The following is a 15,747-nucleotide window of genomic DNA, read 5'->3' on the forward strand; positions in this document are numbered from 1 at the left end:
ACGAGCCACGTGATTTGAGGTATTATTCATGTTTTTAGTATGAACAGTGTGGGATGAAAGATATTTTAGAGAGACTAAAAACAAAAAAAAGTATCTTGTGTCTCCATTATTGGTTGCAGCACAGCTGTAGCCTGTAAATCTTAGCGCTTTTGATAGATTCAAATAAACATGGAAAAAAACATGTTTAGAGAGATGCTGTATTTTTGCTTTAGTCATATTGACAGAGAAATGTTAAACACAAAGCAGAAATATATTTTTTTGGGAGTTTTTTTGTCTTGGTTAATTAAATTCAGGAAATTACTTGTGACATATTGCCAAGAATGGTGTCAATTACTTGGTTTCTCGCAATTTATGTGGAGATATTTATTTTCCTAAAGCCCAAAATGTTTTTCATTTATACAGACAATTCACATGCTTATCATTTCTGCTGAACTCAAAATAAGATATTTTGAAGAATGTCGGTAACCAAACAGTTGATGGACCCCAGTAGTATTGACCAAATAAGATATGATTGACCATAGTATTTTCTCAATGGGGCCCATTAACTGTTTACTCTGCTCTGATTGGTCAGATGGCCCAGTCTGTTGTGATTGGTCTACTTTACTCTCATTGGTCAGATGGCCCAGTCTGTTGTGATTGTTCTACTCTGCTCTGATTGGTCAGATGACCCAGTCTGTTATGATTGGTCTACTCTGCTCTGAATGGTCAGATGGTACAGTCTGTTGTGATTGGTCTACTTTGCTCTCATTGGTCAGATGGCCCAGTCTGTTGTGATTGGTCTACTCTGTTCAGATTGGTCAGATGGTCGAGTCTGTTGTGATTGGTCTACTCTGCTCTGATTGGTCAGATGGTCCAGTCTGTTGTGATTGGTCTACTCTGTTCTGATTGGTCAGATGGTCCAGTCTGTTGTGATTGGTCTACTCTGCTCTGATTGGTCAGATGGTCCAGTCTGTTGTGATGATTGGTCTACTTTGCTCTCATTGGTCAGATGGCCCAGTCTGTTGTGATTGGCCTACTCTGTTCGGTCAGATGGTCCAGCCTGTTGTGATTGGTCTACTCTGCTCTGATTGGTCAGATGGTCCAGTCTGTTGTGATTGTTCTACTCTGCTCTGATTGGTCAGATGACCCAGTCTGTTGTGATTGGTCTACTCTGTTCAGATTGGTCAGATGGTCCAGTCTGTTGTGATTGATCTACTCTGCTCTGATTGGTCAGATGGCCCAGTCTGTTGTGATTGGACTACTCTGTTCTGAATGGCCAGATGGCCCAGTCTGTTATGATTGGACTACTCAGCTCTGATTGGTCAGATGGCCCAGTCTGTTGTGATTGGTCTATCTGCTCTGATTGGTTAGATGGCTCAGTCTGTTATGATTGGTCTACTTTACTCTGATTGGTCAGACGGCCCAGTCTCATATGATTGGTCTTCTCTGCTCTGATTGGTCAGATGACCCAGTCTGTTGTGATTGTTCTACTGCTTACTACTGCTGGAAATTAAACGTCCATTACCATATCTGGATTTCATCTCCAAAGCTTCCTCAGCACTTGATAAACTGTGATACAACAAATACAAATTTTGAGAGCGGGTTAAAGTTGTTCGCAGGTAGCCAATGAAGACCATAGGCTTCCATTATGCAAATTTGTTACAAACATATGTAGGTACCTACATATGTTTGTAACAGGAAGTGAGACTGGAATTACTAACAACTCGTTCCAGGCAGTTTAGATTTGATTCTTTCTTTTGGGAGACAATAACTCCACTTGTTGTGCACTTTGATTTTGGAAACTTTGCAGACCTTGAATTTTCACAAACAGCTATATTACACACTACATAAAAGATAATATATATGCATAATAGATGCAGGTTCTAATGTTTGTAAAGAAGAATGTTGAAATGTGTTCATTTGAATAAAAATCAACAGCTGGGAAAAACGCCCAAAGTTGGAGAAACCATGTTTGTCTTCTGTATAAACTTGCACACAGTGCCTGTTTTCCATAGAGGTGTGTGACCTTAAGATAAGAGCAGACTTTAGTCTTTAGACTAAATCGTTTTGTAGGAAATAAATTCTGTGACGTACAAGCAAAGAATTAGATGGGGCCCCACTCTGTGCTCAAGGGAACTGTTGGATTGACTAAAAAGAGTCCTCTTTGAGCTGTGGAACAATTTTCCTGTTTTTCAGAGAAAGTTTCCCCTTGGGAAACCAGTTCAGATGAATAAGAATGTGAATCAAGCTCGTTTTGAATAAATACTGTCTGGTTAGCACGGCATAGCGTCTGGGTGTAGCAGAACGCTGAAATGTTAGCATCAAAACTAATGGATCTTGACATAAGTATTTGAACAATTAAAATGAAAGCTTTGTATCCTCAAAAAGACAATAAAACAGAAGCAGTGATGGAAGAAATAACGATATCTAGTTTCTCTTGAAAAAAATCCTTTCCCCTGTCAATTTTTGGATCTTTCTTGACAGCCCCCCTTTTTAAAAATATAAATATATGGAAATATGTACTATATAGTATATAAATGTGTGTGTGTGTGTGTGTGTATATTAAAGTATGTTGACACGGATGACAAATCAGTGCAGTCAAGACGTGTTCATGTCCAGAAGTCCCATCAAAATATTATGAGCGAGTCTTTTGCTTTTCTTTCCTTGTTTACATTTCCTTCAGGCATTTGACCAATCATGAGACTTACTCATCTGGAGTGTCTAGGCCACTCCATTATGAAAGTTAACAACAGCAAAAAACACATTAATTCACCCCCAAAAAATTGTCATCATTTACTCACCCTCATGTTGTTCCAAACCTGCAAGATTTTCTTTCTTCGGTTGAACACAAAAGAAGATACATTTAATTAGAAGACTAGAATTTAAAGGCACACTATGCAAGATTTGTACCTTAATATAACAGCTTCGAAATCATTTCGATGGTAAACGAACTCGTAGTAGGGCGAATCATCCGCCGCTGGCAAAACCAGCAGGTTCGAGAGGTGGCGCCCCGCCAAATCTCACGAGAACCACGACTTGCTTTACGGCACGACGTCACATACATCAACAACATATGAAGCAGCCTCTATGAAAGACACTAGCGCGCATTTCAGACGTGAATCGAAGAAAGCGTAGTCGGAAGAGTGCAGAGACTCTAGGGGTCACTGTTTGAGAAAAACGGAAACCGCATAGTGTGCCTTTAACGCACACATTGACTTCCATAGTATTTTTTTTCCTACTATCAATGGATGCCGTCAACTGTCTGTCGCTCATAAAGACAGTCTTGTCGTCACCTACTGGCGTATCGATTGAACATGCAGAAAGGGGTTTGGTGAGTGGTAGTTATAGTGATCATTACCTTATTCAGAACTCCTATAAAGATATTGCTGCTTCTATTAAAGCACAGCTGTAGTCTTAAAAACCTGGCATTTGAGTCCGGGGTGAATCATTTATATAATTTCTGCTTGGAATTATAAAAACCGGTCATTACTGCTAAAGTAAAGGAACACAGTGATCCCGTTAAACATAATTAAGATCCCACGGAGAGGTCAGAATGGATACCACAGTATTAAAATGGCCAAGGGCAGATGCCAAACAGTTTATTGATCAGTTGGGGTCTAACAGAAGAGCCACAAACAGTCAGTCTCATTAGTGGTAACAGAAGAACAGAGGTATTTTACATATATGGTGGAAGTCTTAAAAAGGCACAGTATTCAACTGAATCTTCTAGAAGAGATGGAGTCTGGTTAGAGGAGTGGGAGGTTAGAGTCTTCTGGGACATGGGCTGTATTAATATTTGATATTCGTTTTTCCTCTGTGTCCTGTGAAACGTGGCGGACCGTGACTGGAGTCGTTGTGGCACGGGGACTCGGAGGACAAGCTGGCAGCCAATATTCACTTGCTGTATGTTCTCGGGAAAGGTCAATGTACAGCATACCTGAACTCCCTCAGAAAATGACCTATGAATGCAAAACAAAATACATCAGAAGTGTAGTTTTAATAGCAGAATATACCTGTTAAATTGTACCCTTCAATCTAGACTTCAATACAGTAACTATAAAAATCTATACTAGCCGCTTATTTGTATCGCCTCATTCATAAAATCATAAGAAGTGTCTTTTTAAAAATGTAGTCAATGTACATTTAAACTCAGGGTGCACAGTATTTTGGTATAGGCCTACATTATCATATATATATAATAACAATGAAACCAGCAATGCAGGTTTGAGAGGTGGCGCCCCGACAAATCTTGCGAGAATCACGACTTGCTTTACGGCACGACGTCACATACATCAACAACATATGAAGCAGCCTCTGTGGAAAACACTAGCACGCATTTCAGACATGAATCATGGCAGAGTCGACGAAGAAAACGAAGAAAGCGCGGTCGGAAGAGTGCAGAGACGGCTCTGGGTGAGTGGTATTTACAACAGATACAAGTACTTGTTAAATACAAGTACTCCACAAGTACTCTAGGGGTCGCTGTTTGACAAAAACGGAAACTGCATAGTGTGCCTTTAATATTGGCCAAACAACATTGAAATGTCCACTTAATCTTTAATATTTGGCCACTTCTTTACAGTAGAAATGCTACAGCCACTCTAATTTCTTGAACAAGAATGCGAACATCAAAGCATGCAAACTAAGAGCAACAATTATTATAAAATTGCAATGAACAACAATTTGCATATTTAGAAACATATTGATTTTAGAAACATATTGAGGTTTATAAATGATTTACGATACAAATCTGGTGAAATGGTGCACGCTGTGTACCCAGATGAACGTTATAAAAAATAAATTTCAAAATATAAAAAAAATTCAACTTTAGCCTATATCTCATAATTCTGACCTTTTTCTCTCTCAATTGTGAATTTATATCTCACAGTTCTGACTTTTTCTCAGAATTGTGATATATAGTTATATAGTCCAAATTGCGAGATATGAACTTGCATAAAAAAAAAATAATAATTCAGAATAATGATATAAAAAGTCGAAATTACCTTTTTATTTTTTTACGTGGTGGTGGAACACTGGACATCTTTTGTATTTTTATATTTATTTTAATAGAATACAAATTTGTCACATATGTCTCTTGTAGACATAAATGCGTTGCTAAAAGTATGGTTGAAAGAAGGGTAACTCGCGGGCAGAATGTCCTGACTCGCCCTTGAGACTGTGCCCTGCTTCCACACACACACACACACACACACACACACACACACACACACACACACACACATAAACCCCTGCTGCTGTGACCCCTGCTGAGAGAGTGAAGCCATAATGGACGATACTGGACAAGCCATCAACGAGACCGAGATGGGAACAGGACTAGCGGAGGTGTGAGAGACGTGACACCCACTGATCTGCAACAGGCGAATATGCCCTCAAATCCATGTGTGCTTGTGTGTGTGTGTGTGTGTGTGTGTGTGTGTGTGTGTGTGTGTGTGTGTGTGTCAGGCTCAGAAACATTCTGTTGGTAGATAAATCCTAGTAGTGTTGCGATGGTTACTAAACGTTAAAATTAAAAATGTTTTTGGTTGAAATAAAGCTGAAAAACAATCAAATAAATTAGATAAATAGGCTATAAGATGAAAATTATTAATAACTGAAATAAAATAAATTGAAGAATTAGCCTACTAAAATAAAAAATAAATACTAAAATAAAAATTAAAGCTAATTACAAATAACCAAAAAGACACATAACAATATACATTTAAAAATGAAAACTGAAAATATAAAAATAAAAGTTCATTATAAATATTAATACATATTATAATACTATAATAATAATAATAATAATAAAAACACTGTATGACTGACCAGTGAATATACATTTTAGATAAAAAGGTGTTTAACATTCAGAGAATTAATATGAAATATTATATAAACAAATATGATATGAGATTTTTTATTGCTATTAATGTTATTTGAGGTTTGCCTTAAATGCTATTTTTTTAACAAAAATTTGAGACATGCTTGCACAATTTAATTCCTGCATTTTATCTTGTGTTGTAATTTTTTGTAATGCAAGAAAATTTTGGGGGGAATTAAAATCACAAAATTTAAATTAATACTACAAATAATAATAATAATAATAATAATGTTTTATTTTTATAGTGCCTTTCCAAAGCTCAAGATCGCTTTACACAGTTAGAAAAAAGATCACAGACCAAGAGCTGAAGAATATACAGAGAATGAATGTGTTTAAAAGGGTTTTTGAAGGAAAGAAGGGAGGTATCAATTTAGTAGATTGAATTATGGCATTACAATTTTTCGTTACATCCAGCCAAAAACGTCACAACTGCTCTGATTTTATGTGTTTAAACTAGCTCAGCTAATTTTATGTTAGATAAAATAAAATATCTAATAATTCTCAAAAACAATTGTGAACATGCCTCTAATACTTGCCGTAATAACGTCATGGTGCAATTTTGTTTCTATGACACTGGAAATATAATAACTTGATTTGAAGGGTGCATGAGATGATAGGCCAGAATCAAGCATTGAACACAATGGTGCTCGGTCACCTACTTTCGGAGGCCTGTGTTGAATTATGATAGCGCGGGCCGGCCCTTTCATCAGCAAACTGAAAATCAATTGAGCTGGAAATAAAAGAGAGGCCAGAGAGATGTAGTTGAACTAATAACTATTGACAGACTAAAGGCAGTTGAGAAAAAGAGAGAGGATGAAAAAGTGTCTTGTGTAGCAACAGTCTTTCTTGGGGATTTGGAGAGAAATGGCCATGAAAACATTGAAAATACCAAGAACAATGCAACAAAACGGTTTAATATCTGATGGAAAGGCCAATCTCTAACTTGTTGACCCAGACGCAACTCATTGAATAGTCGAAGTGAACAACTGCTACCATTTTCAAATGAGTTTTACTGAGTGCTGAGTTGTTACCGAGGCACTGTAAATGGCTAATGCTAGCACAGTGCTAGTGTTGTTGATGCAAATGTATCGAGGAAAAGAGACCATTTAGGACTTTAGGTTCAGAATAAGAAGTTCAATTATCTGTGAAAACGAACGAAAGTTCTTTACTTTTAAAGAAAAATCCCTGTTGATAGCACAATTTAGTCCAGAACTAAACTTAATCGGTGTCTGGGAAACTGGCTTTGCGGTGTGCACATTTATTGGCTAACAAAACTTTATATAGATGTGCAACATTGTTAACACGTTGTGAAGAGATGCCAGGCCTGGGAAAGCGAAGGCTTGATAGAAACATCACTTTCATTCGCTGTAAATGAACCGCTGGGCGACAATAAATGAAATCTTTTGTTCTCTCTGTTTTTTGGGGTGTGTAGCGCAGGGACGTGACAGACAGCCTTGCGTGAGAGTCAAGCAGACAGTGAACAGGAGCCCGCGGGTTCCCGGAGAGGAGATGACTCGACTCATCCGCACTTCCAAACATGAGCAGACACCTCAGTCTGGGGCCAGAGCCAGATGGCGAGAGAGAAAGACAACATCCTTTGCAAAAAAAAATACTGTGGTGATACCATGGTATCAGTGAATCAGATAGAAATACTATGGTAGTTTGATAAATGCCAGAATATTAAATGATTGCCATATTCATAAACAATGTTTTTATATGGTTAGGTACTTCAAAGAATACCATGCTATTACCACCTCACTGAATGTTTAACAACCTTTAGCTTCCTAAACTTCAAAACAGACATCACATTTAGTCTCTGTGTTGCTGCTTGTGTATATTACTACAGCTAATATATCACATTCACATGATAAAAAAACGTATCAATTCAAATCCAAGGACAACACAACTGAATATTCAGGAATAAAATCCTAAATAGGATTTGAAACTGCTAATTTACACATCAGGAGGCGTTAGCTAGCTTGGTAGCTAGCTACTTTTTACTAGCTGCTAGCTGCCAGTATAACATAACCCTGGGTATGAATATAATATCCAAAAATCAAGGGTATAATCATGGTACCATATCCAAAAAGCATGGATATCATGGTACTTTTCTGTCAAAAAATCTAAGAGTAGAAAACATTTCAATAAAAACAAACATTGTTTACAATCACATAACTGTGTGCATCTGAAAACTATTTGTAGCATCTGACAATAGTTGAATGTTTTATGACAAGGGCATTTTTGTCTGACATTTATTAGGGAAAAAAATTATTTCTGGAAAATGTCTGAATGTAATCTGTCTTGAAATGATTAAAAACTCCTCAACCCTGCTGAAATCCAGCGAGACTGGATTGTAGCTGGTTTAAAATGGCTAAGCTATAGCCATTTATGGCCATTAGCTGATCTAGAAGGCTGATTAGCTAGGGTTTAAAAACATAAGGGTAAGTAAATTAAAGAATTACAATTTTTAGGTAAACCTTTCCTTTAAAAGCAGTGAAGACATTATTAATAAATGCTAAATCGTCGGAATGCTAGTCTTTCTGAATATTAAAAGTGATCCTGGCGCACTTTGAGATGACACTCATGTGCTTTAACCACATAGACAGAAAAAAAGAGATTAGTCAAAAAAATGTAACTACCCAATACATATTTATGCTAAACTTTGAGGCTGGTTTGGTTAGATTAAGCCAGGAGTAGGCCTTATTTTAGTCTGGGACTAGACTTTAAGCACTGTCTGTGAAACCGAGAGTTTCAGTGTTGTTAGCTTAGCCGCATGCTAACACCAAACTCTTCAGGAGTCAATTGTGAGTCAAGTCTGCAGTGCGCTTCCTGTTTAGGGAGTTCCAAATCAGTCAGATAAGGTTCATCTCCACTTACTGCTGCCTTAGAAGGAAGCTAGCAAGCTAGTTAGCCACCCACACATTTCAATCAGTCCTAATCTCCGATTGTAGCCTACAGTTTAACTGACCACACTTTTTTATTCATTGACTTGAAATAAGTTTTATATTTATATTTATGTTGAAGAATTGTTCTTTTAATTCTATTAAATGAATAACACATACCCTGACTAGGCCTATCCACCTTATTTTTTATGTAAAAAACGGGCGAGGCCATGAATGTGCGAGGCCGAGGCTTCCTCTGTCATTGCTACTTGACATAGCAAACTGTAAAAAATATAAGTTACCATATTATTTCAATGTATTATCATAATTCTAAACACTTCCATTCCATCTCTTTACACATTTCCAACTCTTGTTTCCCTTCCTGTCTAGCCCCGGGCCACTTCCTCTTCCCATTCCGGTCTTTCTTTCCCTGTCTGGCTCCATCTCCAGGGATCTCTGTTTTTATCTGTGCTTCTGTTGCTAAGGCTAAAGAGAGACGGAGGAGTTAACATTCCTCTTGAGCGACTGATCATGTCACAAGTGTACATAAATCACACACCGATACAGAGAGAGAGAGATTTGTATCATTTAGAAGCTGCACTCCACATGACAACAAAAATATAAACTAGGCCTATATTTTCTCTGCGCTTGCTACAGTTTTCTAGGTAGATTTTAGCATTGGATAGTGCGAGGAACTGACTGAAATTTTGTTTTCTTGGTGAATAATCTGTTTTAGCTCGACTCCCAACCGCTTCCTGTGGCACTTGCTGAACTTCTTCAGGTGGGAGTTTGTTTAGTCTCCTGTGGCGATCTAGCCCACCCCTACATGTTTGTTTGCTTTCAGCCAACCTCGTTCTTCACACCATGCTAGGTGTGAAAAGAAGCCATTTCATTCTGTCCGTGGCACGGTCAATACAGACTTGAGGATAAAAGCGCTGAGAGGGAATGTTTGAAAACCGGTGAGGCACATTCTTGTGAGACGGCCGCATTTACACCAAGCCGAGTGTAGCAAAGTTAGACGTTGTGGGAAGGAGGAGGCGGGAACTGGCGAACATTCAAAGACTTTAAACAACAAAACGAAAGTAAAGACAGCAGCCCCTCACGGACGACTGCTGTCACATATAATAAAACAAAACACAACATAAGTCCAGGCCTGTTCCTCTCTCGATCTTCACTGTCGTCGCTCATGTTGCTAAGTTAACACTCCAATACTTTAAAGTCGTCATGAAACGGAAGTTGCGATAGTCTTTTCTTCCCTATTGTGACGTATATCCGAGTGAAATGCTTCTCAAACAAGAAAGAATGTAGGGCAGGACTTGATTTTGTCCAATGGGAATTCATTGGATCATTGTGGTTTGCTATTGGTCGATCTCATGTGAGTGACAGGTTGCTCTCCCACCAGTAAACACGTCATCAGAGAAGAGATGTTGCTGCACGAGAGAGTTGAAGGTATTTTGATTAGTAAGTTAGAAGTTCATGAATTTAACAAATATTATGATGTGTGCAGATAAATTATTTATAATAAATGCTGCAATATTCCATAAACAATAAGAATTGTTGATTCTGATTTCACGATGACTCGTGGTTGACACTGTGTTCATCTGTAGGACACACCCATCAATATGTCCTGCCCCAACTTCCTGTTGCAACAGGAAACGTTAGCCTGTGCTGGTAGATGCTGTAACTTCATCTAGGTATAACTCCTTGGTTTCAGTAGAAAATAAATACAAATTGGGATCATAGGAAGAGAACATTTGTTAAATACGTAATATATGCAAAATTTGAAACCAAGAACATTTATCAAATGACAAGATTCAGAAGAAATTATCGTGAGACCTGTTGTGATTGCACAAATTCTTTAATTAAAGGACCAAATTGTACATTTCAACAAGCAGTCAAATGACAAAAAGACAGAACTGCATTTGTACCTATCGTCTCGCCTACTTTCAGTGTGTTAGAATATTAAAATAAATCCAAACGTGATTTAAAAAAAATCAAACATGAAAAAAAAAACAAAAAACATGGCAAATCATTGACCTGGATGACATAATTTCTAAACAAATATTAAAACATTTAAATTCTGGAAAGTAAAATTTACCAGTATGGCACCACGTTCTTTTTATTTAAAGTGTAAAACTTCTTCTTAAAATATACAAACAGAACACATTACCTGAAAAAATTATACAATATTTACTCCAAAAAACATCTCTCTAGAAGCCTACATCTTGTGCCGGAGAAAAAGTAAAACCTGGTTAGGTTGCAGTGCTCTTTAAAATAGTGCTTACAACAATATGAAATACGTTTTTTTGACTATTTACAAACTTGTACTCTTTAAACATTTTTGTAAATGATTGTCATATTGTTTTCTCATATACGTGTTAAAGAAATTTGAATCCATAGATGAGCCAGTGGTAACTCTTATAAGAAATGTCTGTAAATACAGCATATATATGTATTTTAAAAAGAAACGTAAAAACAAAGAGGCTGGCCTGGAGGTTCATTTTCTCAGTGACTTCATAATACTATAACAATTAACAATTTTATTCATTAAACACCTTGCAGCACCATATTCTTTTTCTTTTTTTAACTGCTTTACAATATACTGTACTCAACACATTCAACAATGTAAGCTTCCAGAATCTCTTTTCATAGACAAATATCCTGCTCTTGAACTGGTTTTTAAAATGCATTATTGATAAGTTACTAACAACATAGTCTAATGACAAAAGCATAATAATTTGTATTAGTAAACCATGTTAAAAAATACAAAGTGATGTACGATTTTCTCTACAATTGAGACAAATCAAAACAAGTTTGTAATATATTACAAGTTGGCTTGTACAAAATTCCAATTAAAACAATTTAAAGTCAATAGAACATGTACAAGTCAATTGTATGTTAAAATTTTATGACTTTGCCTGATTCTAATTCAAATTATTATGCCTTCGTCGCTAGACTGGGTTGGTTCTGGAATCACTATACACATGAACACCTGAATCTAAAAGGTAAGTTGATTTGTAAAGTTGATCTAGAATCATCTTTCCATAATCTAATCTCACAAAATGTAACAGTGAGAAGGGTTCAGATCTACATGTGACATCTACAGAGGAGTCTCACTCTTTTTCGTACTGCTAACTGCTTTATTATTGACATCTCACATATTTTTTTTCCCGTTAAACAATCGGTTACACCCTTGCTTTTTCCCATAAATAATATGCATCCCAATCTTCTGTTCATATAAACATCAAAGTCATTTACTGCGATTCAGGACAATCAGTTTTGCAAGAGCTATACGTTGCATATACTCTCGACGTGATTTACAGTCACGCAAACATGATTTTACGAACAACTTGCGCAAATTTGTGCAGCCCGTGTTCATTGAATGAGGCCCAATGATTGGCGATTGGCGTCAACACACTCACACGTACATATGTTCAAACACGCACCTGTTACAGACGGATTATCTCAAATTGTGATCAACTGCATTGTAGGGAAAATTTCCCTACATCTCGCAAAGCAGCAGTAAATAATGACACTTAGAGAAATAATCCCCCCCCCCCAAAAAAAAATATTGGACATAATATCAATGAGAATACTATCACATTATGTTGGGTGGAGTATTCGATATTCCAGAGGTCAATCTGGTTCATTTGAATTTAAATTAATGTAATTCAAGTTGGTAAGCAAATCAAGTCTTTTTTTAAATGTTTTGTTTGACAGTCTTCCCGTGATTGATGGCATCTCTATGGACGGATCTTTATTAAGTGTGTTCAGAGGTATACACCAGTGGTCTGAGGGTCTGGGGGAGGTAGGAGGGACTCAGGAAGGGGGTGGGGACTGTTGCCGGGTGTGGCCACTGCATTGCCGTTGGGAACCAAACAACTTCCTGAGTAGGCCACACTAGTGGAGTTGAGTATAAAGCCTGTCTCCATCTGAAAACAAACAAACAAAAACACAAATGTTAGAAGTATTTTGCTAAAAAGATAGCTAAAAGTGAAAAGGTGCATTCTCGCCATGTCGTAATTATGAGATTCCGACTTGTAAAATGCATTTACTTTTGTGAGGAACACGTAATTACAACTAGTAAACTCAGAATTTTCTGAGAGCTCCGATTTGTACCACATGACCGCTGTACCACCTGACTGCTGAAGATTTATTTTGCCATTGATTTGCCAGAAGATCTCGTATTGTCATCTCGTATTTACGACATGTATCTAGCTAAAAAGGTTTGAGTGAATCTCAGAAATGGATATTGTCCTTCAAAATGTCCAAAATCTTAATCTAAAATGCACCACATGGCTTCTGTTAGGTTAGCTAAACATAGCTTTTAAGAGTCATATAGGGCCCTATTTTAATGATCTGAAATGCAAATATCAAACGCGAAACGCAAGTAACTTTGTGGGCGGATCTCAGGCGCTATTGCTATTATACCGGCGGGATAAATGACTCTTGCGCCCGACGCAAATCTAAAATGGGTTGGTCTGAAGTAGCTACATTACTTATAGGTGTGGTTTGGGCATAACGTGAAATAAACCAATCAGAGCATCATCTCACATTCCCTTTAAAAGCAGACTCACTTGTTCCATGGCGGATTACTATTATAACGGCGGATTTTCCAGGCGCACGCCAGGAGCGGTTCACAGCCGAGGAGACCGACGTTCTTGTCAGGGCCGTAAAAGACAGAAAAGTGACATTGTATGGGGATGGGAGAAACCCAACCAAATTAGCTTCGGTTAAACAGGCGTATAATAATTTGGGTAAATGTGTAAACTAGATTTATGCCTATTTTTTCACATCTTCATGGACACCACAGTGATTTCCCTCGTGTGGAATATTTTTCCTTGTAATTATGTATGGTTTGCAAAAATGTGTGTAGATGAGAGAAGCAAAGTTGTGCACACGCTACATTATGGCCAAGAATGCGCCCCTAAAATAGCATCTGAATACCCCACTAGGTTTTTCCTGGTCTGTGGCGGAATCGTTTTCTGAAACTGCAAAATAGCACCAGGGAACGTTTGTGCCGGAACACGCCTCCTCTTTTCGCTGAACCGCACCCGGGAGCGCAAGTCCATTCCCTAATTTACCAACGTGCGTCTGTCGAGGGAAAAGTCCGCTGTGCGTCGGGTGCAAAATAGGAATGATACATGCATCGGTGTACAAAGTCAATTGCGCTGGGTGCAAGATAGGGCCCATAGTGTTTATACAGAACAAAAAATCCACAGCAAGCAACCACGGCAACTCATTAGCATTACTCATTAGTGACTTCTCTACTTTTGACCTAAATTACAGAGGTCACTTATGCCACTAGGGCAGCAGTTGCTTATTTAAGCAGGTTAACGGCAGCTGGACAACAGATGGTGTATTTGGTGGGGTACTTTAAGGTCTTCAAAAGATGCATTAGTAACCGGTCCTACTCAGCTAAGTAGGTAAGTAGCTAAGATAGCTACTCAGTTCGCTATTCCTACTCAGGATTCCAACCGGGATCTCCGGTGTGGGAATTGGGTGTGCTAACAAGGACGCTACAGACTGCAGCCACTAGTGTCAGTCGCTAGCACGCTTCTTGAGGCCAGGGAAGTGAGGTTTACACGCACAGCTATTACTAGCCTATGTACCATTACACATTCAACAGGATCACATACAGAAAAACAAACTAATTGCTGTTTTTAGAAGCTAACTCATCAAAAATAACTACATTCAACATGCAAACCAAAGCGTATCTTAAAGATAGACTTTGAAATGCATTCATAAACTTGGTTTAGCTTTATAACAGCAATAATTCTAACCCCCACTAATAATTCTGCACAGAGTTTTAACATGGATTAACACCGAACAGACAAGACTGGATACTGACTACAAGAAATTACAAGAATAATAGAAAATTGCTTTCAAGAAATTTAACAACTCATCATTCATTCATTTTTGGGATGATGTAGGAATGGTGTGCAGATGATAAGTAAACCCCTAGCAAAATCACAAAGCTCCAATAGCTAGTATTTGAAAGTGCAGTGTTAGTATGCATGAGGTAATGTTGATGCCGGATTGTAGGTCATAGCTGCTCATGCCTGACTGGGCATTTAAGCTCTATTATCCTTTCAGCTGAGAGCAATGACCCTGAATACAGACACATACCCAAAGCCCAGAATTTAGTGCTGGACATAGACTGATTTGTCTCCCTTTCTGTCTTGCCTTGCCCTTTAATTGATGATTCACTTCTCTGTTTAACATCCTCATTTCCATATTATTTCTATCCATATCCCTATTTTTTGTCTGCAAAAGTTGCTCACATTTTCTTTTCTTATATCATAACATGCATCTTTAAAAACTAGCCAATAAACAGTGCAAAAATCACCACCACAATGTCAGGGTGTTGCAGTGCAACTGATAAGGTGTTCTGCATGAGCATGTTGCTAGTTTGTTACTCACAGGCCCAAGTCAAAACAGCCCACCCCAAGTCTCTATACGAGTCTTTGAGGTCTAGATATGACTCTGGTTCCTCCTTCAGTCTATTTGATTTTTTTCATATGTTTTGGTTATCAGCTGGGTGAAGTGCAAGTCTAAATGCTTATAAAAGTAATAGCACCCCTCTTCCTCACCAAGCCACATGATTTTAGATATAATTTATGTCTGTAGCACAAACAACAACAGACGTGTTATGCACCAAAGTCTCCTTAGCAAGCACTGCTTAAAATCTACAGAAAACACAATCCCTATATGTGGAACAACAGCATGGTGCCCTACATGTGGAAAGGCAAGACTGTCTGGATAAATGAGTGCAGACAGGGGCCCATGGTCTCAGAATATTGCCTGCTGCATGAGCGGTCCTTTTGTGGAGGCTTCTCTTCCTCTATCTCTCCTTTATGGCCTTGGGCTCCCCATTTACAATAGACTAGATGCTACAGTTGGCTGCCATCAGTACAGCGGAAAATGCTGGTGGGTTGACCTGGAAGCTTACACTCTTAAGCTGAAGATTACAATCTTAACCACAGTCACCATGATAAAGCAACACAG

The 15,747-nt window shown here is 38.0% G+C and overlaps 1 protein-coding gene across 2 annotated transcripts in view; it reads right to left on the reverse strand.

The window, feature by feature from the left end:
- Positions 1-10,578: 10,578 nt before the first annotated feature.
- The window catches only part of ahr1b (aryl hydrocarbon receptor 1b), a 46,678-nt gene continuing 41,509 nt past the window's right edge, over positions 10,579-15,747 (reverse strand). For both annotated transcript variants that reach the window (XM_082139661.1, XM_082139662.1), the window contains one exon: positions 10,579-12,671. In XM_082139661.1, the coding sequence (XP_081995787.1) occupies positions 12,510-12,671 (162 nt within the window). In that variant the 3' untranslated portion in view covers positions 10,579-12,509. The remainder of the gene's footprint in view (positions 12,672-15,747) is intronic.

Source organism: Leuciscus leuciscus (assembly GCF_965113295.1).
Source record: "Leuciscus leuciscus genome assembly, chromosome: 15".
In the NCBI taxonomy this organism is placed as follows: Eukaryota; Metazoa; Chordata; class Actinopteri; order Cypriniformes; family Leuciscidae; genus Leuciscus; species Leuciscus leuciscus.